General features: G+C 48.3%; 1 protein-coding gene across 1 annotated transcript; it reads left to right on the top strand.

Annotated features, from left to right (window-relative positions):
* Positions 1 to 1472: 1472 nt before the first annotated feature.
* LOC144119644 (uncharacterized) lies at positions 1473 to 25563 on the top strand. Its single transcript, XM_077652211.1, has 16 exons — positions 1473 to 1589; positions 2250 to 2399; positions 5723 to 6025; positions 6983 to 7123; positions 7786 to 7886; positions 10520 to 10762; positions 11901 to 12063; positions 13355 to 13589; positions 14970 to 15030; positions 16410 to 16535; positions 17749 to 17853; positions 19571 to 19651; positions 21821 to 21898; positions 23836 to 24088; positions 25217 to 25375; positions 25525 to 25563. The coding sequence occupies exons 1-16, from the start codon at positions 1473 to 1475 to the stop codon at positions 25561 to 25563; spliced, it is 2355 nt and encodes a 784-aa protein (XP_077508337.1).
* The last annotated feature ends 9 nt before the right edge of the window (positions 25564 to 25572 follow it).

Genomic DNA, 25572 nt, shown 5'->3' with positions numbered 1-25572 from the left:
TTTCGGATCAGCAGCCGAGCGCGGGTTCGAACCCGACCGCGGCGGCTGCGTTTTTATGGAGGAAAAACGCTAAGGCGCCTGTGTGCTGTGCGATGTCAGTGCACGTTAAAGATCCCCAGGTGGTCGAAATTATGCCGGAGCCCTCCACTACGGCACCACCTTCTTCCTCTCTTCTTTCACTCCCTTCCTTATCCCTTCCCTTACGGCGCGGTTCAGGTGTACAACGATATATGAGACCGATACTGCGCCATTTCCTTTCCCCCCAAAACCAATTATTATTATTAGCCGAGCGCCATAACCAATGAGCGACCGCGGCGCCCTTTGGGCTAAAAGACGTATTTATGTTTTACGCAATCACTAAAAACTGGTTGACGCTTGCCTTCCTGGAAAGCTGTGTGAGGAATCACTAAAGTCGTCGAAAAGTACACACCGCATTGCCAAAGCAAAATCGTACTCTGGCTGCCTTAAACTGCTGCGTGACGTCGATTATAAACCGCTGAAGTATCCTTTTACGTTTGTTTTAATGTGAGAATATTCATTGGGCCTGTGCACTGTGAGCGAAAGAACTGGTGGGCGCCCAAGGCTTATGTGACAGTGCGAAGCCAGCTGTTCGTGCTTGAAATAAATCCTGTCATATACTGAAGAACCTTGCTTCAGTATCAAGATCGCAACACCTCTGACAATGAGACCGGGCCTATATTTCAACAATTTGAATCCCACGGCCCCAACGCATGCAGTCCTTTCCTCCCACGTGCTTGTATCTTATTAGAAGAAAGATGCACTTCCTTGTGATAAGACTAAATGTACGGTACCTCTCTCGCAAGATTTGCGGAGAAGCGTGCAGAAATACTTTCCTCTGTAGAGTGAATTACTCGTTCCACCCGTTGCCTGAGGCTGACAAAACTTTATTGCGCATAACCGTGGGGGATTAAGGCACGTTAGGTAGCGTGCCGCAGGCCGTGGAGACCTTTGGCGACGCCAGCCCATTCGACGGCCTTGGACTGAGCGTCGGGGTCATCGCTGGGCCTTAGCTTATCCCATGCTTCTTTTGGAGGTATCAGGAAAGAGTTCTGGAGGAGGCTGAGGGACTTGGCACGCCCAGATCACATGGTCGAAATTATCCTTCTTACAGTAAATGTGGCAGGAGGGATTGATATCCTTATTTATGAATTTAGATATGTAGCTTGGGTTGGGGAGGGTACCTAACCGTAGGAGAGCGATATGTCTTGGTGCCTTTCACAACCGTGTCGCCATTCCAATTTCAAGGGTTATATATGAGTGTCTGATATTTGTTGAATGGTTTAACAAATATGACCAAGTCAAAGCATCCAAACAAGTTATATTCCTGGCAGCAGCCAGCAGCAAAGGGTGGAACGACCGAAGTTTGAGTTCCGCATTTTCAATCACTGAACCAGTGCAGTTCACTGGCCATCGTTTAATCGTCGCCGCTCTCTACCGCTGACTACGCAGAGATGAGATGGCGTTGGAGCGGGTACGACAAACCAGAACCGCACGAGCGCCAGACTTCTGGACTGCTGAGCTACCTGCTGCCCTTCTACCTATGCCCCGTGCTGTACCCTGGAACAAAGGTCCGTCGCAATCATCGCGATAGACGGTAGCACCACTCTGGGTTGTTGCAAATGGGTTGCAAGCCCCAAGGGTAGCGTTGGCCTGGCGGCCTGGGGCAAAGCTGGAAACATCCGAAGGTCCCGGCAAAGGATGAGTCGACTGGCAACAGAACAACTTGTTTATTCTGGCATCGCAAAATAGCAGCCGGTCAGGGCGACCACGTTACTCGAAGGAAGAAATCGAAGTCCCTTGGCGTCCGGGGCAGCGGCTTTTTATACCCTCGGAGTCGAGGGCAAGAAGGAACGGCTTGGGATGAGTCGCACAACACGGCGACGCACGGACATGTCCAGACGTGACGGGCGCGTCCGCCGGGCCGGCGCCGGTCAGACCTCCTCGCCTCCCAGTTGGGGAGCTCCTCTCCCCGGCTGCCGCGCTTTGACAAGCGTGGGCACCAACATGCACACACACACACACGCACACACGAAGACACGTGGCATTGAAACCTGCCTGGACGCGCTTGGCGGGAGGCGTTACGGCAGCACTGAACGGGCCCAAAATGACCGCCACTTTGAAACGAAGCCCCGGCGTCCGTTGCATCCGCGCCGGCTATACCGCGCGTCGTAGGCGAAACGTAACAGGGTGCAGGGGCTGTTTGATAACTGCGTATTTCTCGAACGCAGGAAAGCAAGTGCTTCTACTGCGTCCTGCTGATGATGTGCTGGTGGCAGCTACGCGCCATGCCCAAGGCGGTGCTAGCCTTCCTGCCGGCCGTCGCGCTGCCCCTGCTGGGAATCATGGGACACGAGCAGGTCGCCTCCAACTACTTCTCGGTACGTTCCTACCTACTCCTCTCCTCACCTAAACAAAGCGACGTCTTGCCGTAGCTGCCAGGTTCCAGCTGCGACGCTCGCTCATAAGTAGAGCCGTACGGACCAACCCAGTGCACATGAGCACATCACCTGAAAGGTTATCAGCTGTGGTCCAATTTTAGCTTTTGTTGTCTGCCTCTTATTGCTGGAGCGTTTTGCACGCGACTCATCCGACAGCACTTTCTAAGGCACTGCCTCTTCGCTCAGTGAAAAGTCGTAACCATTATCTTGGTCTCTGCTAAAAAAAAAGAGCAGCCCGTCTATAAAATACTACCGGTTTTTACGCAGGCAATAGGCGATATGCGAAATGCGCGGCGCCATCTCTTGGCGCTTAGAGAACTAGGCCCGCCATGTTGGTTCGGTAGAAAAAACGAAACCGTTGCTCTGCGTCTGGCTACCACGGCGCTCCTTTTGAAATGTGAAATGCCGATGCACTGTTGCGCTGCGTTGTGCGCTCTGCAAGGACATGCAATGCGCGCGGGAACCATGGGTACGTTTCAGCATCTCGCTTTTTGATTTTTTCTAACTCTATGCCAACGTTTAATAACCACCAAATGCCACGCGAGCTATCACATAAGCACGCTGACCAGTGCAGACCTCTCGCTTTCCGCGCTGACTTTTCATAAAGCTTTACAGGTGTTTTGCGTTCAAACTAGGCCACGGATCAGACTCCCTGTTCTCTCTGATAAGAATTAAGAGTAGATTTCGTGCATTTACTAACTCTTCGATAGCGCATAGTCAGTCGGACGTGAACATATCGACGCGTGCTTCAACAACGTAATAGAGGAGGCGAATTTTTTCAGCTGCCCTAGGCCTGTTTTGCGCAATCATGTAGTCCAGTCGCGAAGAAGCGCGTTCATTAATTTGCCGGCAAATCGTGGCCATGGGCACTAAGTGCGCTTCATCTACGCGTGCGAACCTCGATTGTTTGTGCCGTGGAGAACTAAGTGCAGTCAGAGAACCATACGCCGATTACTGTATACTTTTCGAAGTGTTAACTTGAGTTTTCTCGAGTTCGATTGCCTTTAGAAGAGCTAGAAAGCTCTCTCGGCCGTGGAGCTGTTGCAAGGTCCCAAGCACTGTTTTCCTTTAATGCCGTGCGACCGCCCCCGCACATGTTATGCGCGTTAATGCACCTTTGTGATGTGATACACTCTGCGTATAAAAGCTGAGGTGTGAATGTGTTTTTTTTTTCTTCAGGATACCCACTTGTTAATATGAACTGAATATTCACTCCATGACGCAGTTTCAACGAGGCGTACATCTGGTTGAATCAACGCTAGCAACGGCTTTGAAACAGTTGAAAATATCGGATATGCATTGCACATTGCAGTTAAGGGAATGGCAGTACGCAGCTGACCGAGAGACTTGTACAATTGTATCGCAGTGCACCCAGCTGCTAGCGTCAGCGCGCATGATAGTTCGCAGTGCCGCAGACGTTGGTCAACGAATTTGCGCATTTAGAGCAAATTAACCGCTCGCTACCCTCGCGGATGAATTTGCCGCCACTTGCAAATAAAATAGCGATGATAATGCGCGACACTTGAGCCGGTACTGAAATGCGCAACAGCAACACAGGGTTCGACTTTCCAACCCACTTTTACTGCGCCGATTTGCCATCATCAGCACCAAATTTCAAGCGAAGCTGAGGACGCCATAGGAGCATGCTGGCGCTGAGTAAAATAACCTACATTTGGTAAAAAGGTGAACGGTGCAAGCTACACGGGTATCTGAAAGTACGCATAGTAAATGACGCACCAGCTCGACCGAACCAAGATGGAAACCGGAAGCTGTGGGCGCGGTGTGGCCAGACCGCCAAGCAGTTTCGCATATCGTCTATTACGAGTTACTTGAGCACCCTCGGACATGTAGTTTTCTTGAGCTTGTTAAATGCAAGATAAACGGGGAACTCGGGAACACATAGAAAGCAGAACGTCTTTTTTTCATTTTTATTCGGATATTGGTATTTGCTTGTCAAATTTCTAGTTCGTTTTCTCCATTTCGTGTCAACATTCCTTATGTGCAGGTACCTGAAAACTTTCCTAGCCCACCGCTTTTCCCCCATTTTTCTCAATCGCTCCTCAACTGCTATCTTACTGCTAGCTTCTCTGCTCTCGAACGACGCCCATCCCATATCACCCTGTACCCCCTGATTTGGTGTATTGCCATGTGCTCCCAAAGCTAGCCTCCCTACGTCGCGTTGTTTGGTTTCTAACCTTGCTTGAACATCTGGTCTCATGCACAGGACAGCATTGCCGAAAGTCAGACTAAGAACCATCACCACTTTCCAGACCCCTCTTACCACTTCATACCTATTGTAATTCCACAGTGCCCTATTTTTCGTGACAGCTGCATTCCTACTAGCTTTATTCATTACATATTTTTCAGGCTCTGTCAGATATTCAGCACCGTTATTTATCCACACCCCAAGACACTTTTACCCATCCACTACTTCTAGCGTGAACTCCTGTATTCTACGCTCGCCGCCCTCATCATTAAATATCATGACTGCAGATTTTTCCTTACTAAACTTGAAACCTAATCTATCTCCCTCTGTACCACAAATGTCTATCAACTTCTGCAAATCTTCCTTGTTGTCAGCCATAAGCACTATATGATCTGCGTATGTTATGCGCCCTTCCTTTTCTCAAAATCATCGGAGTCTCGAACGTTGGCAATGTCAGCGCCAATGAACACAATGAACGCCGGGAGACCCACTGCATGGGGTACCCTACTGCGCTCCGAGGACCCTGCCAAGCGAGCCATCGCCACAGTTTGGGTTGCCAGCGTCATGAGCCTCCGGGACATGAACGTTTGAGTGCAATGGGGCCGTGCGGGGGCCCAAGGACCTGCGTGTCCTAAACTCCCCAGTGTCTAATAAAGTTTCCACCACCACCATGAACGCCGACAGTTTTGGCGTTGTATATTCCGTATTAGGTTCGCTATGGCATGAAGTGCACCCATGCCCATTGACGCCTGAAAACCAACTTTCCAGTAAACACTTGGCGTGTTTACTGGCAAGTTAGTTTTCAGGCGTCAATGGGCATGAGTGCACTTCGTGCCATAGCGAACTTTTGGAAACTTCGTCGGCGAAGTCCCCCAACTAGTACATAAAAATAAACAGAGCAAGGAGTTTTTCAGCTCATCCTTTTTATTTATTTTCTCCACTATATCATCCGCGTACATTAGTCCCGGTAATGACTGTCTAATCCATTCTCCTTGCTTGAAAAAAGAAAGGCAAATGGTGGCAAAGGCAAATGGCGCATGGGGCCCTCTCGCGGCAGGTGGATGTGCTGACGGCCGTGCTGCTGCTGTGGCTGGTGCTAGCGGGCGACGAGACGGCCACCGTGGGGCGTCTCAGCTACGCCCTGGTGGGCCACTTCGGGGGCCGCGTGAGGCCCTTGCTGGTGCTGCTCACGGCGGCCACGTTCGTGGCGTCGCTCGTGCTGCCGCAAAGCCTGGTCGCCGTGGTCGTCACCTGCCTCGTGGAGCGGGTCTGCAAGTTTGTGCGCGACGAGGGCCTTCAGGACACGCAGCGATGCCTCGAGCGCCACGCTGCGGAAGAAGCCGCGGGCCGCTCGCGCCAGGTGCGTCTTCTTCTGTCTTCTCTGTGTCTGTCGTCGCTGCGCTGTTTTTACCACGGCTTAAGGAAAACATATTGGAATGGTTCCATTTTTTCAGGTTGGGGTATTTAGTCGTGTGTTCGAATCCCATCGGTGTCTTGTGGTTGTTTTTTATTTCACTTTCTAATCAATTATCTCTCAGCCATAAAGTTAATACACTGACAATTTCCCCTTTCATCAACATTCCAAATTAAAAAAAATTGCTACATTCCCCTTTGCTTCCTTGGTGTCATTAACTATGCTAGAGTTCTCGCACTGCAGCCGCCCTCTCCGTTCTTCCACGTTCCAAGTACGTGACACTTCCGCTATTATGGGACATTTTATGTCCGCCGCTATGGAAGAGGATGGCGCTGGTGAACACTCTGAAGGTTAGATTCACGCAACATATATACCCTTGAAAGTAGAAGATTGCACATCCGCCGCCATAGCTCAGTTGGTAGAACACCATACACGAAATACTGAGGTCGTGAGATTAGATCCCACTAACTAACCATATGTGGTTGCTTTTTCTGCACTTCACAATCATTTTTCATCCGTTAATTGAACGCTGATTTCCTTTCATCAACAGCCTAACAACAATAGCAAAAAATAGGAACACCTATGCTTATGCTTTAATTGCTTTCAGTGACGTCTGACTTCATCAACTTCAACTTTCGAGTGTGGGTGTGTTGCCTTCCGCTGGAGAACCACAAGCGTCTGCTTGAAAATATGATAGACAGCAGCTGCCATAGCTCACTTTGGTAGTGCACCGTACGCGAGGTGAGCAGGTCGTGGGTTGGGATCCCAGTGCTGGAATGTACTAGTCTTTTCTTGTACTTTCTGTGAAAAAGTCTTTGAACTACAAAATGATTATGTTGCCAGTTTCCTGCTTTGATCCATAGAACCATTTAAAAAAAAACTTTTTGGCGGCTTCATGCTTAGGTGGACACGTTGATTCTGTACGAGGAGCTGGCCCTGGCCCTGTGGAAGCGCCACCGGGCAGGCCTGGTTGACAGGGACTCGATCGAGTGCTGGGACGACGACGACGAGAGACACGGCGGCGCCGAAAGCCCTGACGCCAAGGTAGACCTGGAACGCCAACACTGTCTCCTAACATGGGTAGGATAGTATGCACTCCATCCGAACCACAAAACGTTGAAGTTCAAAACAGGTTTGAGACCGTTAGCTCAACAGAGCCTGGTGTCGCGGTGCTTGCCTATTTTGTCTTTTTGTTTTCATCGTCATCGGTATGTGAGACTGAAAAACCCACCATCATACCTGCGCAGATTTCGGCGTGTCTTGGCCAACTTTTCAAGAAATAAAAATTCAGTGGGGACAATAAAAACTAAGAATACCCCTTACTGAAGTGCTTGAGGCCAATCTTCTTACGTCGGCCCTGAACGACCGGAAAGGGTGATTCCTAAATGTAAGGCTAATTATCCTCACTGTCCGAAATTTGAGCGCTTTTTCACCGGCCATATTATTAAGTAATACTTGCGCGTGTTTTCTAATAAGGCACGTCTGGAAATGTCTACCCTGGGTAATCTTTCTTTTTTACTTCCACCAGTCCTTCTTTGTGCGCATGAATTTTATTCCTGATAATTTCATTCCTTTCAGTCATTGTTCTCCGCTCCATCTTTATGCAATAACCATCGCAGTAATTTTGAGACAACAATGAAGATGGCAATTAAAAATGCGTATAGAGAAGCAAGAACTCTTGTCTCCTGTTCCATTCGGGTGTGCAGAGCTCGAGAGCGTCGGCGCTGAAGCAGAAGGCGTCCATCCTCAAGTCTGCCTCGAAAGCGGCGCTCCTGAACGCGGACCCCCTCGGAGCACTCACGCCCACGTAAGCAGTTCCAAGTTGCTGCCCTCTATGCTGAGAGGCTCTGCACTCCTCTACGTCTCTCGAAAACTCTAAAAAGGCCGGTATACTGAGTTTATTCGACCTCACTACAGCCGATAGCATTGTTGAGGAATTTTTACAGCGACAACTGTTAACGGCACCTTTCTCGGTCCTGCGGCGTAACACCGCGGAACGCTTATTGGTCAGCATGCCACGACGTCACACATGACGTCATTACAGCGCGGATTGGCAGCGCAATACTTTGCGATTGCCGAACGCGACGTCACAATCTCTCCAGCAGGGAACAAGGAGCAATGAATAGGCAGTCATATTCATCACTCCAAGCGGCTGTTGCTAATTCTCGCGTCACACAGCGGTAACCAGCCTGAGAGTTTTGTAGCGATAGCAACATTACGGTAGCATTTCGAGCCTTCAGCGCGGCGGCGCCACCACGCTGTCACATGGTTGGTCACGTGGTGCGGAGCAGCTGCCGGCGTCGTGGCGCCGTGGCTGATCACGTGGTTCGACACGTGGTTGGCCACGTGACCATCCACGTAGTGCGGAGCAGCTGCTGCTGCCGGAGGCGCGGCGTGCCGGCGAAACCGAACTGCCACAGCTGTGCGCATGCGCCATGTCAAGTGGGACGAAGATGAAGGAACGTCCAGCGAAACGGAGCGGCGAAAGACTGACTTACAAATTCAAATGAGCAAGTTCCACTCGGTCAGCTGTAGCTATCGCGTCACTCCAGGTTTAACCAGAGCTAAACCACCGCCATTTCTTTTCTTCTGACGGGCTTAAGCCATAAAGAAATTAATTTTGCTAAATTTTTACGGCACTGAGCTCCTACATGGGCATTCCAGGGTTTCTATTTCTTTCTAGGTTAGTATCTGTTTGCATAATGTAAAAAAAAATGAAACGTCATATACCACGGTTTGTAAATCCTACTGTTTATTTGATGACGAAAAACAGCTGTACCAGTCGCCTAAGTGACAGCGGGCTCAATGTTGCTGTCGTGAAAGGCGAACTTCGGATGCTTTCTTCTTTTACGGGCTTGGCTGGCAGAAGTAACTGTTTGGAACGTGAAATGGTGCAAACAATTACTTCTTTTTTTTTTCATTCATGGTCGAACGCCTTTTGCACTATGAAGGTGATCTGCCGTCAACCAAAATCCCAGCGCTGTGCCTCACTGGCTATTGTGTCCGACTTTTGAGTTAGCTGCCCGATAGTCATGGCAGCGGCTGTGTGATGCTAGTGCAAGGTAGGGAACCGCGGATGATCAAAAACTAATGCGAAGCTTTTTAATACAGCGTCTTTCACAGCATAGCACACATGCAGTTTGCAGAACTTAAATTGCCCGGCTAGCGTAAACGAAGATAAGGAGTGAATTGCTCAGTGCAGTGGCAGTTGCAACTTCAACCTCACGGTTTCGTGAGCAACCGAAACAGGGAGCAGTGCTTATAGGAACGCCAGTCATACTCTCGTCACAAGTAACATAGAGATGCGTAATGTTGAATAAAGAGCAGTGAATAGACGTCCACTGTGACATTTGCGAACAAGGCGACCGTTCTGTGAATGCACCCTCAAAGCAACGCTGGCTGCACTACGAAAACCCGCCGCGGTGGCTCAGTGGCTAGGGCGCTCGACTACTGATCCGGAGTTCCCGGGTTCGAACCCGACCGCGGCGGCTGCGTTTTTATGGAGGAAAAACGCTAAGGCGCCCGTGTGCTGTGCGATGCCAGTCCACGTTAAAGATCCCCAGGTGGTCGAAATTATTCCGGAGCCCTCCACTACGGCACCTCTTTCTTCCTTTCTTGCTTCACTCCCTCCCTTGTCCCTTCCCTTACGGCGCGGTTCAGGTGTCCAACGATATATGATACAGATACTGCGCCATTTCCTTTCCCCAAAAACTAATTATTATTATTATTACACTACGAAAGGGGTCAGAGTGCTTAAGGATACTTCGTGGAGCACCCTTGGCGAGTAAAGACTGGAGAGCGTTTCTAAGCAATATACGCTCCGATATGTCCGCACTTTTTCAGCCGGAGTACTTGTAACTATTTTTTGAGCCACCACCCACGAGGCAGGTGAAAACCAGCGTAGTTTTTTTTTATTATTGCATTTTCGACATTACATCAGTACTGTACTGGAACAGAGGCAAAATGCGGCAACAAAGATCGCCTTTGTGTGCCGCTATAGTAAACCATAAAGTAAATGATTACATGACTACGTCCACAGTATAGGTAAATTTGTGCTACAATATTGAAGGGCTTGAGGGCTAACGAAACGTCTTGAAATTAAACTGAGGACAGGGCAGCAAGACAGGAAAGAAAATAGGTGTAATGGTAAGGGACAGGGAAATGCGGAAGCCGAAATTAACATTTACGAGAAATGCTATCCGGAGATGGGATATCCAATGGTAGCTAAGTTTAATGAAGTGGATTCCAAGAGAAGCCAAGCGTGGCAGCGCAGAGTAGATGAGACTTTGAAATTCACGGAGAAAGGATGGCTTAAGCTGATGAAAAAAAAAGTGTTAATTGGACGTCAGTGAGCCCTGTGTGCTGCAATGGACGCATTGAAATATAGTTAGGGTGGTGATGATAAAAGAGAGGGTAACCGAATTTGCTTTATTGCGAAAGCGGTCCCCGGTTTGCCGACAATCCGGCCGACGAGAAGGTGCCCCTGGCGGAGGGCAGCAAGCCCCCCGAGGGCAAGCTGATCCGCGCCAAGCGTCGGCGCCAATCGTTCGCCGACAAGCCGCTCGTGTTCGAGTACAGCGAGCGCCGGCGCATGCAGCCCGACATGCCGCCACCGCCCAGCCGCATCGCTCCCCTGGCGCCGCCAACGGAGGAACCCACCAGCAGCAGGTCCACATTCGCCAGGTATATGCGCACCGTCCGGGTCTATCTCGCTTAAAGGGGCTGTGAAGGGGGCTCTAATAAAGTTGCGGCATGCCTGGGATATTGAAGCACGCTGCTTCACGAACAGTGTCCAGCAAGGATTTTTTTAAAAGCGCTCTGTAGAAGCTGAGTTATCTGTAGTTAAAATTTGCATTACAGCGTCTTCACGCCTTTCCCTCTCCTCTCGTCACTTTTTGCACGCCGGAAGGTAGGCGCTGCTTCGCCGACCCCCCTCTGGGAGCGAAGCTTCCCGCCCCCTCCGGAGCTAAGCGGCTTATTGGCCGCGGCCACGGCAGCTGCCTGACGTCTGAAAGAATCTAACCAATGGCCACCTCTCACCCTGTCTACGCAGATGCGCGGGACGAAGGAGGGTGCGAGAATGAAAGTCGCCGGGAAGGGCTCGCCAACTTCGAAGCGTGATTGTGGGTCGTCTGCTGCGTGTAGAAGAGTATTATTTGGCTCTGGTTTTCATGGCAACACAGTGCAGTGATTAAGTCAGTTAATGTGCTCTCCTCGGAAGGCATTTCAGAGCCCTTTTAAGGACTACCTCCGTGGAAAGCTGGCTCGCGCCACCAACAGACTCCGACAGAAAAGGTCTTGAAAGTTGAGAACTATGGTCCTACTCGTCTATCGGTATTCGAAGCTGAATGGATGCACAAGTGCTCCGATACACGACTCAAAAGCAAATTTTGTGGCTTGAAGACTTTTCCGATGACTGTTCATCTATCATTGTGGTACCCATGATTACGTCGTTTCGCTGCTTTTTCGTGGCATTCCTCCACATTTCATTTCCTGTTGACGTGGGACAGAACATTTTCTCTTTTATGTCTTGCACCAGTCTCGCGTTTGCCGCCATATTAAAGGACCAAGGGCAGAGCGAAAGCCAGTTCTCTATGTCTAGCACACGTATGCAGTTAACTTGGTGGAAGCTATAAGCGTAGTGCGCCATCATGGTGTCCTGACATCACATGCAAGCCATCTAGTAACAAACAAGACACTAGTATATGAAAACTGAACTTCTTGTTTCTGCTACGTTCAGAATGTGACCAGCGAACTTTTACGAGCACCCTATTTCAGGAAGCGCTCTTCCCAGCAGGGGTGCGTTTTATTCGCCGTGCAGGGCGGCGCACTCTTCGGCGTCGGTAACGTCCGGAGAGGCAGCAACAGGCAAGCACGTTGGCCCGGGAACCGGGGTGTCAGTAGAACCGATTGTCGTCGGCGTTGGAGCGGGCGCCAATTTCGGCGTGTGCCGGATTGACTCGCCGAGCGAATTTTCGGGCCAGGTAGGTGAAAAAGACGCCGCAGTAACCCCAGTGACAACGGAAGAGAGGTTTGAAAGCCTAGACGCGTTACTTGCGCGGAATACTGCAAACAGGTGTCACAATATGTTGACTACCAACTGCGACAGATGGCGCCACATTTACTGAAGGCTCACCTCAATACGGCACCGCACAACATACCGGAGCTTGATTGGTCATCTTATCGCAAGAAATGGCTGGTATGTAAGGTTACTCGTAAGATGGAGTTAGCGCTAGGATAGAGGCCACATGAAGAAAAAGATGAACTATGATGCGCCATGCTTAAAGGGACACTGAGGACAGCGCTATAAAAAAATTTTTGTTAGTAAAATCTGATAGTTCGGTGTTTTGTGGCGTTGTGGCCGCTTGTGCTGCAGCCTAAGGTGCATTAATTGCTAAGAGATTTGGATTCGAAATTGAAAAAATTTTTTCCCGCCGCTGCGATTCAAACTCTGGACTCTCTGATGATGGAATAGGACCAGAGTGACGCAAAGCGGCGGAACGGAAGCGAGCGCTGCGCTCCCGCCAAGCAGCAGCCGAAATGAAAACTACTGCCGGCCGGATGTTGAAGGCCTCTATTAGCCGTCATCGCTTCGTTTACGTTTGCACCAACGTTACGATGGATCCCGTTCCCGATGCCGACAACGAAGTTCTCGCAAAGAATTGCGGCCTGCATTCAGTGACCTCAACCCCACACAGCGTGCGATGTGTTTGAGGGCTGAAGCGGCGGGTCTGGCAAAAGAGTCTCAGCGCCGAGGAGTCGGCAGCTTCGCTGTCACCGCCGAGCGACCGTCACGACCACCATGGTCACGACTGATGTGTAGCGACTGGCACGTGCGAGGATATGAAATTAAGAAATAGAAGTGGGCTTGGGCAGCACAAGTAATGCGAAGGCAAGATAACCGATGGCCGTTCAGGGTAACGGAGTGGATTCCAAGGCAAGGAAAGTGTAGCAGGGGTGGCAAAAAGTGAGAAGTTAGCGGTAGCCTATAGCGGTTTGAGCATCCTCCTCGCATGCGTGAGGTGCGAGGTTCGATCCCCAGTGCCGCCTGGTACCCACCGCTGATATAATGGGTAAAGCTTTTACCCTGGCCTGGTGCTCGGATTATCAGGAGTGAAATGCTTGAAAAATGGGTCTTTGAGCCCACCTTGAGAAGACGAAAAAACCTTGTGTCATGGCGCTCTTTGGCCACAGATGCCGTTGGGCCACATAAAATCATGATCTTCATGACCATCAGCGCCAGATGAGTTTAGCGAATCTCGGCTTGGCGCGCAGGCCTCGACGCCCCGACCGCCCGGGTCGCAGCAGCACCTCCAGCGGCGTGTCTCGATGGCCGCCGGCCTGGCCCCCGACCCGACTTCGGACACCGGTGGGCCCCGCCTGCAGGGTCGCCGTTTTTCCATCCGCTACCCGAACCAGCCCTCGGTGCCGGGCGCCGGCTCGCCCAAGCATCACACCGCAGCTGGCCAGCGGTTTCGTGCCGAAGAGCGCTCGAGCATCTCCAACGCCCGTGAGCACCGAAGTCGCACGTGGCTTTCGCTTGCCTATACAGAGTACACGAACTGAATCATCCAACACGCAAAATACACCCTCGTTAACCATTCATCACTTTTCACTTAACAGTTAGGATTAACGAACTACAAACGAAAGGTTAAAAAAATGATTACAGAGCAACAACGCATATAAGCTTTGAAGAATTAAGCCAACGATGGTATGTATGTTCACTTCAAGGTTAACGTACATAGCACTAGCTGCGACAATGCGATAGCTTAAGAACCTCCTTGTGGGCTACCTGCACTGCCACGCATACCATACAAGTGGAGAGGGAATTTCTGTCTACCATACGTAGCAGGTGTCAGGTTACAGCTGGATCTTCCGTGTGCCAAACTTGGCAGGTGACTCAGTTCTTCCTATGGCAGCCACCTTGCGGTCTCTTCCTCCTCTTCATTAGAACAGGAGAATGAGATGTCTTTCTAACCATTTTGTCATGTGCCAACCGTAGCAGGTGTCAGGTAACAGCTGGCTCTTCCGTGTACCAAACTTGGCAGGTGACTCAGTTCTTTCTATGGCAGCCACCTTGCGGTCTCTTCCTCCTCTTCCCCTAGAAGAGGAGAGGGGGATTTCTCTCTTACCATTTTGTCACCTGCTAGCCGTAGCAGGTGTCAGGTCACAGCTCGCTCTTCCGTGTACCAAACTTGGCAGATGACTCAGTTCTTCCTATGGCAGCCACCTTGCGGTCTCTTCCTCCTCTTCTCTAGAAGAGGAGAGTGGAATTTCTCTTACCATTTTGTCACCTGTCAACCGTAGCAGGTGTCAGGTCACAGCTGGCTCTTCCGTGTACCAAACTGGGCAGGTGACTCAGTTCTTCCTATGGCAGCCACCTTGCGGTCTCTTCCAGAGGAGAGGGGGATTTCTCTCTTATCATTTTGTCATCTGCCAACCGTAGCAGGTGTCAGGTCACAGCTGGCTCTTCCGTGTACCAAACTTGGCAGGTGACTCAGTTCTTCCTATGGCAGCCACCTTGCGGTCTCTTTCAGAGGAGAGGGGGATCTCTCTCTTATCATTTTGTCACCTGCTAACCGTAGCAGGTGTCAGGTCACAGCTGGCTCTTCCGTGTACCAAACTTGGCAGGTGGCAAAATGTGCCGTCAGAGGTGGGCGCGTGGACATGGGGTTCATATGCCAGTGCACAAAAGTGGCATAGAGTATCGTTGGGGCAATTGTGTCTAGCCGCGAGGTTCGACGGTTCGAGTGCTTAACACGTGTAACGGTCACAGACCTGCGGCTGTTGACAGGGGCTCGCTTGGAAAATTTTCCTCCCACGATAAAACTACAGAGAATGTCGAATTGCGTTTGCCACTCGTAACTCTTATCCTCTCTTCTCCTTTCAGTGTCTTCTTTCATTTCCGCCGCTCCTGGTGATGAAGACAACGAGGATCACGAGGAAAAGCGGTGAGAGACACGTTTTGGCAGATGGCGCGCAACAGGCCAAAGCAGTCGTTAGTAGGCAAGCAGTCGTTAGGCAATGGTTGTGGTTACAGCAGTCACTTCTAGAACCATGAACTCAACGGCCGAGCTCTGCCACTTTGAATCGACATGGCGTACGTGTAACAGGTTTTAATGAGTCATCTGTCTCACTGACAATAAGTCACGTGACCTGTTTCTGGCACGAACAATGAGTGACATAATCCATGGGTTATACGGACAACTACGGGGTCGCGGGGAATCTAGTTATAATTAAAAGAACGTCTTGCTGGGCAAGTTGGTACATCTTTGGATTACAGGCGCGAAAACAGACAGACCACAAGGTAGATAAACGGGACGGAGCGCCACTCACAACTAATTTATTCGAAGGCACGACAAACATATATATACCAGCTGACACGCAAGAAATACTATCATGTTCCAATCTGATATGACAGCGAACGCGTGAAAAAATCGTTCTCTGCCCTATACAACGATATGGACGTGTCGCTGACGCACATGCTTCTTTTCTTAGCAATAAAAAATGCTTCAATTAATTCCCTGGCTTTTGTGTCTTTACTTCTTGATAAAATTCGCACACCAGAAAAACATGGCTCACAAGAGCGTGACGGGCAAGACCTTATATGCTTAGGCAAATTTGGCCCTTCCTTATTTTGCTCCACATTTACCCTAATATACTGATACCCTAATATAACAGAGCAGTTGTTAGATAAGTGAAGCGCCCGCTATCTGCCGAGCCATAGAGACGCTCGTACCTTGGCGCGAGTTACATTTCCACAACACTACGTCGCAAATTTGAGGATTTATTAACTTAACTTCGATCGGATTAACGTTCAGAGAAACGTGGTGCTGACTCGTGGCGTCGTACCACCGTAATTCATACTTTGTGACTTAATTCTTTCTCGCGAGACGTTTTGTTGGCCTAACAGAAGTTCGCAAATTTTTCCAGTCACAATCTAGTACATTTCTCGCACCTGTGGATTACTTGTGTTGCCAGCTGCGTATCGCTTAAAGTAAATGCACCCGTTAATATTAAAGTGCATGTCTATGCCATTGGCTTAGTCTGTACATACGCGTAATGCGATGTCCGATATGTAACGCATGTGTACTGCAAAGGGAAACCAGCTATGTAATGTATTAGTGTATTAAAAAAGTTTCTTCTAATTCGAACTTCGTATAAGTCAAAGAAATCTTCGGTTTTCTTCGAGTCCGAATTAATTTGAGTGGCCGGAGGTTGCTTACCCGCTCATTGGCTTCCCCACAAAAATATCCAGCTTGTGGAGAAGCCCGCTTGGAGCATTTTGTGTGTGCTCGTATTATCTCATTGTCGGAATGCCTCTGTGCAGTCTCCGGCGCAGCGAGGACTTTCTGGCAGCCCTGTGCGTGTGCGGCAACATGACCAGCGTTGCCGGCAGCATCGCCAGCTACTGGTTCACGCCAGCTGCCGAAGCCATCGCCGCGAACATGGGCAGGTGCGTTGCTTGGCAACCCCGCGTCTTCGATGAAGTCATATGTCACCGTAAACTTGGCGCCTTTAGTTCACCGGAAAACGGTTGAAAGAGCATTAATTCACTACGAGTCTTAGTGTCAGCGGTGTTCGTGAGACTTACGTGTAAACAAAAAAAAACGTGAAGAGAGAATTTAGCAGTAACAACGGCAGTTACACGTGGGGCATTCATCAGTGGTTCACATACGCATGTGAACGACGACAGCACGTCACGTGACTTCTACGTGATTTCGTCATCAGCAACCACGTGGTCAGTGATCACGTAATTCGGAAGTGAAGTTTTTTATTACGACAGATTTACTAATATTACTACAAAGAGGACGAGCACTGGACCTGTTTCGTGTTCTTCTGTGTTTTGTGCAGCGTTTATTTATTTATTTTTGAGGCTGGCTTCACCCTTCGAAACATGCTGCTCCAACTAGCCTCGTGTCCATTCTTCTTGTAATGGTTAAAAAAGAAAAGAACTTGGAAAAATTGCAGAAAAGGACTTGGAAAAATTGGTAATTGCACGCTTCTGTTGATGATGGGAAAAGCATCTCCTTATTGCTAGCATTTAACTGCGTAGAGCACTGGTATTCTTCGTCGCTGGCTAAAGGCAGATATACCTTGAACGACGTCGCTCACGCGTTCCCCACAGCAAACAAGTGCTTTGTATCCTTCCTCCACCCACGTACTGCCCCAAATGTCACAGAAGGATTCATCTGCATCAAAAGCAGGATCAAAACCTCCCTCCCTAAGTATATTGGATGTGGTTCGCACCAAGGCGTGAAGATCTCGCGGACGTAATACAACTGAAAGCGGACTAAACCGCGTGCCCTCGAACCAAATTTCGAAACATGTATAGTTTAGGGGCCGCCTTAAACTTGTTATGGTCAACCGATGACGAAGGCTATACAAGTGCACATATCATGTACCGCGTGACTCTACAAATGTCAGTATTGTGTTTGTTTCTTTCCTGAAAAGATTATAAAATGTTCATGTGCTGAAACGAACAGCGTTTCGGAAGATATTTCTCAAAGCAAAGTCAGTTAGCCAGCTGCCCGGTATACGCAGAAGGCATGCTGTGTGCTAACTCAGTATAAATAAAAAATAACCCACTCGGCGAAGCAATGTAAAATTTCGACGTTCGTTTCTGCATTAAAAAAAAAGTGTTTTCGTGCAACGTGCCGATGTCGCAGCACGTCTCTGTCGTTCTGGAGCTGGATGTTGATCACGCTTCCGGCGTCGCTGGCAGCTTCGGCGCTATCCTCTGTCTGCGTTTACTACGGCAGTCTGCAGGCCCAGTGAGTATGTGTGGAGAGATCACCGTGCGTCGTCAGGCTCACTTGCGAGTGCCTGTTTGCAAGAAGCGGGCTCCACGCTCCAGGGCACACAACGTAGGCAGTAGGCAGTGCAACAACAAAGTTGCAAAGATCAGGATTTCAAGCCGTATGTCGTTCAATGTTTCAAGTTTACTGAGAGGTGCTATATACTGAAGGGAGCCGAAGTAAGAAATATCCCACGGGGCCGTCTCAAAGAATTTAAACGACCTATAACAACGTATACGGTCAAGTTAACTAGAACCAACATTAGCAATCACTGTCAGTGCACGTTGTAGAATATTTAGTGCATTATGCTACGAAAGCTGAAGCGAATTACTATTGGGCTGGAGTTCCCGGGTTCTAACCCGTCCACGGCGGCCGCGTTTCGGTAGAGGCGAAACTCAAAAATGGCGCCCGTGTGCTGTGCAATGTCAGTGCACGTTAAAATCCCCAGGTGGTCGAAATTATTTCGGAGCCCTCCACTACGGCACCTTTTTCTCTTTGTTATTTCACTTCCTCCTTTATCCCTTCCCCTACGGCGCGGTTCGAGTTTCCAGCGAGATGTGTGAGACAATTACTGCGCCATTTCCTTTCCTCAAAAAACAATTTTCTAATTTTCCTATTTTTTTCCCCAATTTTCTGGAGGGAATTAAGAAAATACATAGTAACCCAAAAGAATGCACCTTAATTATCGTAGGTATGCATAGGCACTCTAGTGGCGGTTCAGCGGTGCTACGGTGTTCTAATGCATTTACTTGCCTCCCTTGCATCTATTTGCATTCCGATCGCTCATCGCAGGCCATGGACGTAGCGTTGGCTAGCAAGCCTACCACGTTTTCAGAGGCTGCGGTTAATGTGTTCAAAATGACGGGCTACTACTTTTATGGCTTGCCTATGTTTGTCTCCCAGAGAAGCCGCTTCATGCTGCAGAAGGGCAACTGCATAAGTTTTAGAAATCGACGAGCTTTTAAGGGTCGAATTTGTGAAACTTGCAAGTAAGGCATGCGAAGTTCTTTTGGGCTAACATTTGAAATGGTGATGTAATCGCCGATTAAAATCGCGATGGCATTCAAGCTTGGGGGGTGCATGATGACGTCATCGAATGTACCTGCACATTTTCAACGCATGAAAGCTTGCTTTGAAGAGAAAAAACCAACGCCACTGAAGGCAAAGAAAACCCACCAATAGTTATTTGGCAACATTAAATGGCAGGGATTGGTTAACGGTAATTTGAAATCTTGCCTTCCGTGACGTCACGCTGAACTTGCCCGCACTTCTTGGGTGCTTTGAGAAGAAGCCTAAAACTCAATCGTCAATTACGTCACTCTTAAATGTTAGCGCAAAAACACTTGGCATGCTTTAACTACAGCCTATATAGATTTGAATCCTTGAATATCGCAGAATTATAAAAAAAGTGGTGCAGTTGCCCTTACAGGCCAGTACATTCCTTTTCTATTTATAAATTTGATACAACGGTGCTAAATTCCAAGGGCTGCGGGGAAGTCAAGGCATCGACAGGACAAAGAATTAAACCTGTTGCTGGCCTACTCAGTTCAGCTGCACTCGTTGTCGGCACCTTGCTACGTTACGCTTGCCAGTTATTTCTGTGTCATCGAATCGGATGCAAAAGAATACAAATTTTGCAGGCGATAGTTGTTTAATGTCCCTTCTTGTGCACTTTTTTCTTCCTCATTTCCAGCGAGAACCACTTCAGTGCGCAGTCGGAGGACGTGGTCCGCTCTTACGCCAAGCTGAAGCTCAGCCAACTCAAGAGATACGAGCAAGTTCAAGTTTCTATTTTTTTAACTCGTTATCCAACGCTTAACCCGCTCTCGTAGAGGTCAGTTTAACGTAAGCGTCGCTCTGGATATGCGGTCAACCTAAAGGCTTTTATTACAGAAAAGAAAGAAACAGCGATTTGAATTTAAGAGTTGAACATTTTTATTGAGCGCAGAAACGTTTTAGCTAACTAAAATGCAAAGGTGTTAAGAGAATATATGCATCTTTCTTGCATTAGCGGGGAACTCATGAATCGATAGATATCATTTGTCAGCAGCGTTTTAGTCTTGGCCCTATACTTGTGGCTACGGTACCCCATGACATTAAGTTCTAAATATTTCTAATGCTCCGAGAAGCGACTATGGGAAGCCAGTTTCAACCGTAGGCATTTTGGATGTGCAAGATCGTAGAGCGATTTTGTACCCGAGAGCAATTTTTTTTATTACGTACACAATAGCGTAGATTTTAACAGAACGGCAGAGGAGCTATTCTGGTTTCGAGATTGATGTTCATGAAAATTGTCTAAATTGCCTTGATTTCTGTATTGTTGAATATCTGACTGACAGTTAATATAACACATTTATTTGTCATTGTTTTCAAATACACATAAAAAACTTCTTCACACTTGGTAATCACTGTTTGTAGTTCACATCAATGGGACAGCAATAAATTTCTGTGGGGCAGATTTGTTATTGTTTTTAAAAACATTATATTTTTATTTAAAACATTTGAACTCGTTAAGTAGCCACAAAACTGCGTACTTAAATATTGCAAAAGAGAAGTAGATTTCGTCAAATCTCCTCAATATCACTTTAAGCGGTTTTGAAGACATTGTGTCCATTAGCATGGTGCCACGAATAGTTAAATAACAAGTATTAGTTGCAGCGTTTCAGACTATTCACTATTTGGAGCGAAATCTGATCAGTAGGTCGAAGCGCGGTGCTGGACAACGGCGAGCTCTTCCATTTGAACAAAAGCACCTAGCTAACGCAACATATAATGCCCGCTTAGGTGCTTTATGGCAAGTAACCCATCTTTGTGCGCGTACATACAATTCTTCCCCTTAAGACTTCTATGTTCACTTGCCGCGCGTTTTTTCACGTATTCACTAATGAATTTGTTTGGGAATGTGCGCAAAACATGTCTGAAGTCCCAGAACGGTTTTCAAGAGTTGGCTCTCGCGCACTTGTGATTTACCATGTTTACTTCTTAATGTATCAAGTTATTAACAAAATGCCGTTTTAAAAACTTGCGTTTCTTCGCTCGCACACTATTACATGAACTTGGCCCCTAGTTTTTTCTGCCAGTGCTCGAAAAACTTTGAAATTATCATACCTTAATCTAAGAATAATATTGACTAGAACATAAAATTTCCTTGCGTGCTTCACTCCTTCCTCAAGAAGTTTCTCTCTAATGACAGAATTTGCTAGTGCTTTCTATTTTATATGTTTTTGTGGCAGTGTTTTCTCGCTGGTCGCTTGCAATATTTTGAGGCTGAGTGTCTTACATCTGTAAGTAGGATGAAAAAGGGGTGCTGTGCTCATACAAACATGGTTTGCAGATACAAACATGGTTTGTATGTGCGCTGTACCCTTTGTTCATCATGATTGACGGACTTGCCCAATAAAGCCCTCTCTTAAATCAGTAAATAGGTTCTATTGCCTGATGTTGCAAAGCGTTTATGTGATCCAATTTTTTTCATCATTGTTAAACATTTGCTTCAAAGGCAACAAACTGGATACCAAGAGAAGCCAAAGCTTATCAGGGTGCAGCAGTAAGTGTGGTGAGTAGATGAGATAAATAAGTTTGCGGGGATAAGGTGGCGGCAGCTGGCACAGGACAGGGTTAATTGCAGAGATATGGGAGAGGCCTTTGTCCCGCGGTGGACGTAGTCAGGCTGATGATGATGTTTATGATGAACTTAGTGGGCACCCTTTGACAATTGTTTTTTTCTGCAGTTGTGCTAATGCGTATTTACCTTACTGATTCATCAGGGCAAACTTCACGGGACGTTCTATTAGGTCTTTGCTGCGATAAATAACGGTAATTGCTTTAGACATGGGTCACGAACTGACAGCGACCAAGTTGTCTTGTTCACTTGTGAGCAGAGGGGTAAGTGGGTGAACTAAGAGTGCTTGAGTGCACTGAACATCTGTTATTTTCTGTGCAGGCACTTCGAACGATTGATTTTGCTCTCCTGGGCCGGCTACTCTGGGATCATACTGTGGTGTAGATACATACACAGACAGTGAGTGGAATTGATTTTTTTTTGTAGCTTTCATGCTTCAGGCGAAGCGCACAATATACGTTATAGTCTTTAGGAAGCAGTTTTTGGGGGCAAAAGTATTGAGCCTGTCTATCATAATGTGCTTTTGTACGTTTGAACGCGAACATCCTCGACGGAAGTCCATCTGGTCGGGTTTCAAATTTGATAGTTGAGAGATACTGACACTAACCAATATTACAGAGAGTTAGAGTGGCGGAGACAGGCTTACTTTTTGGTCCTTCAAGAGACGTCACACCCAGTCGTGGCACACCCAGCTCACAAAGGCGACTGTAAACAGGTTCCCGCTCTTATAAAAAAACGGTCTATAGCCTGTCTATACACTTCTTATAGACACTATTACCTTCTTATAGATATTTCCTTTTGTCTATTCATAGTCTGTAGACTGTCTATAGACTAAAGTATACCAATCGTGTATGGCCATAAGTCTGTAAATTGTCTATAGACTGCCTATAGCGTTTGTATTGCCTTTTGACTAGTATATAAGATTTGTCTACAGAAAGCCTATTGGCTTTGTAGACAAGAGTCTTTGGATAGTCTATAGATTGGATAGTCGTATGCGAATGTCCTTCCTCAAATGACAGCAAAGAAGCGAAGGCCGTTCCCTTTACTGCTCGCTCATATCTCAGTCGCCCCTGAAGAAGAAACCGTGCTGGTCCCGAAACGTTGGGGTGCTATTAAATATTAGGGGGCGTCACTATTTCCCAACTTTTATGCGTTTATATACATAGAATGGAAAACAGGGATACTTCGTTGGGCTATATCAATGTCTGGTTCACGTGATACGCATGACGTGCGAAAAAATAAGCAGCGCTTTCACATGATCGCTCTGTTTACGACCGTGTCCTTGATTATAGTGTCGAGTCAGCGCTTTCGTAGTTGTCCTTGCAGCAAAGGCACATTTGCGATAGCCCAGCTAGCTCTCATTATCAGGATGAAATCGGCCTGGACCGAACTTATGACAGATAATCTCTTTCCTTTTCTACGAACTTAATGCATGCAAAGCGAAGGAAGCCGTAGGCCCGTGCGACAGATTCAGTCTGGCAGAATGAAGGTGAATTGTATAGTGTTTCGGTAGCAGTGGTTGGCTTAGGAAAGGGATAACTTAAAACTATGAGACGGCTTTCTGCTCCTCTTGTGAGATTCGGCTAACGATAACGGCGCTTTCTTTTCGGCTACACACAGTATGAGCGAAGAAAACAAAAAAAAAATTAATCGTAAACACTATCGCTTGATCGTCGGGCGTCGGATGTCAGTAAGTGCAGCCACTCTTCTGTCCAGGCAGAAGAAGGATATAGAGATACACTGCCAAATTCTGGCGGTATTTGAACCCATGACCTGCGCATGCCGCGTGCAGGGCACAGAATGCGGTAGGACACTGTATTACGTGAAACGTGGAAGTTCCACCGGCGGCAATGAATGCAGTGCTCTACCATATGCGGCGCCGCTTGCAGTGGTAGAGCGACGTACGGAGGTCGGGGATTCAGATCCCTGTGGACCTCCCTACCTTTGCCTGAGCAATACAACATAGTGACCGTACTTACAGGCGACGTCCGTTGGCGAAGCGATAATGTTCACAGCGAAATTTTATCGTTTCTTATAATTACTGTACCATTATCTTGTATCTCAACAGATCACGCACTACTTTTCTTTACTAATCGCACCACCACAAAAAAGAAACATTCCCATATTTTTTTCTTATGTTTCAGTGACTTGTGGCTTACTTTAATTTCAAGCAGTTTGATTTATTACAATAGATGTCGAAATTAGCTATCAAAGCATCGGTATTCATAATTCGACGGGTAATAAACTTTGCTATGGGCAAGAGTTGACTGCAAATGTACGCCCATGCTTCGCGCGCCTAAGAAGAAAAAGCCTCAGCGTCGACGGTTGTCGCTCAGGGACCTCCCCACCTGCTTCTTGGGTGGCATCGTGCTGCTCGCGTCGACGGCGCTGACGGGGCTGTCCGGGGCGCGGCCGGCGAGCAAGACGACCCCGAAGCAGTTCCTGGCCAACGTGGACGTGGACGGAGACGAGGCGCCGGACTTCGGGCGGGACAGGGCGGCCAGCGGGATTGCCGCGCTCACCACCAGGCTGCCCTGGAGCGTCATCGTCATCTACGGCGCCGCATCGGTCATCACTCGCGTGGCTCAGGTGAAGCCTTCACTCTTCGGGCAGACATATGTCTACCTTAAACCTACCTGGCTGCAGATTTATTTTAGCCCCACGAGTTTCTTTAACGATGTACGTGGCTGTTTTAAAGCTCGAGATACATTAAAACGCACGCACCATTGCACCTGGGCAATGGTTAGTCTGATCTTGTTCTGCACCTGTGCTTGCACTGCGCTCCTGTGCGGACACCGAATGCAGTAAAAGGGGTCAGCGTCCTTTATGCAAACAACCCTGTAATACATGAGCTTGAGTGGAAGCCCACCTCACCAGCACAGGTCTAAGCTCACCTGGACAACGGATGAACGAACATGTATTTGCAAGCCTAGATGATAGCCTCGAAGAATGCACGGACCTCTATGACAGCACTGTTGAGAAAGTGCAACGAGAGTAACACCACTGCGTAAAGGAGGAGGAGGATAAACTTTATTTTCATCGACCAGAGTAGCAGATGGTGCGGGGTTATAGCCCCATCAAGTGGCCATGAGCCCACGGCATTCGGCGACTTCTAGGGCTCTTGTCACAACCCGGATTTGTGTGTGAGGCCTCCCACTGGTCTGGATTCGAGAGCTGCAAACCTCGCGGAGGGGAGTCCCGAGGGCAAGCCCAGAGTACGTGAGATAGATTGGCATCCTGCTGCTTTCATTCAGTCGAATATTTCAGGCGTAGCACGGATTAGTCTGCAAGCCAAGACTTAAGAGCACAGGGGCCATACACCAAAGCTATTCAGCCGCCGCTGTGGCTGCACCGGTCTGCAGAAACTAATGTAATATGTAGTGAGTATTAGCAGGTAGAACGCCCCTGGAACAGCCACTTGGAGGGTGTGATTTCGAATAATTTCATTCATATCAGAAAAAGTATACATCAAAATTAATCGTGAACTTCATGATGAGTGAGTAGTGAGTGGTGGAGTGCCATTAAGTCAACCAACTCGAAATTTGATGAAATGGTGTCACATTCTCTGCTTTGCAATTTTTTTCACTAACAAGTAGTCTATGATTGAACCGACGCCCTTAATTCAACGGACAGTATATCGTTCTTGGACCGGAACACCACCGCCGTGCTCTGACTTATACACGCGACACTCTGCGCACGCCCCTTTCAATGCTGCAGACGACGGGCATGGCCAAGGTGGCGTTCAGCCCCCAGTTCTGGAGCCAGCAGTCGGATCTGGCTAAGCAGGTGCTGCTCACCGTCGTCTCATCGGTCATGGCCGAGTTCATGAACGCGGCTGCGCTCTGCGACGCCATCCTGCCCATGGTCGCCAACCTCGTGAGTATACGCACTATCCGCTCATGCGGTGCTGAAACAGCGGTGGCGCTACGACCGCATGCAAAAGCGCTTACTTGCGGCCGAGTTTGTGCACAGTCCAGGAAATTTAATCTATAGTTGCTGTTTTTCCTTTCCGATGACTTGAATAGTGTGTCCCAAATACGGCCTGTCCGGTGCACGAGGCTTGATTCGTACCT

The sequence above is a fragment of the Amblyomma americanum genome, chromosome 2, assembly GCF_052857255.1.
Source record: "Amblyomma americanum isolate KBUSLIRL-KWMA chromosome 2, ASM5285725v1, whole genome shotgun sequence".
NCBI classification, from domain to species: domain Eukaryota; kingdom Metazoa; phylum Arthropoda; class Arachnida; order Ixodida; family Ixodidae; genus Amblyomma; species Amblyomma americanum.
This window is presented reverse-complemented; position numbering and strand designations above follow the sequence as displayed.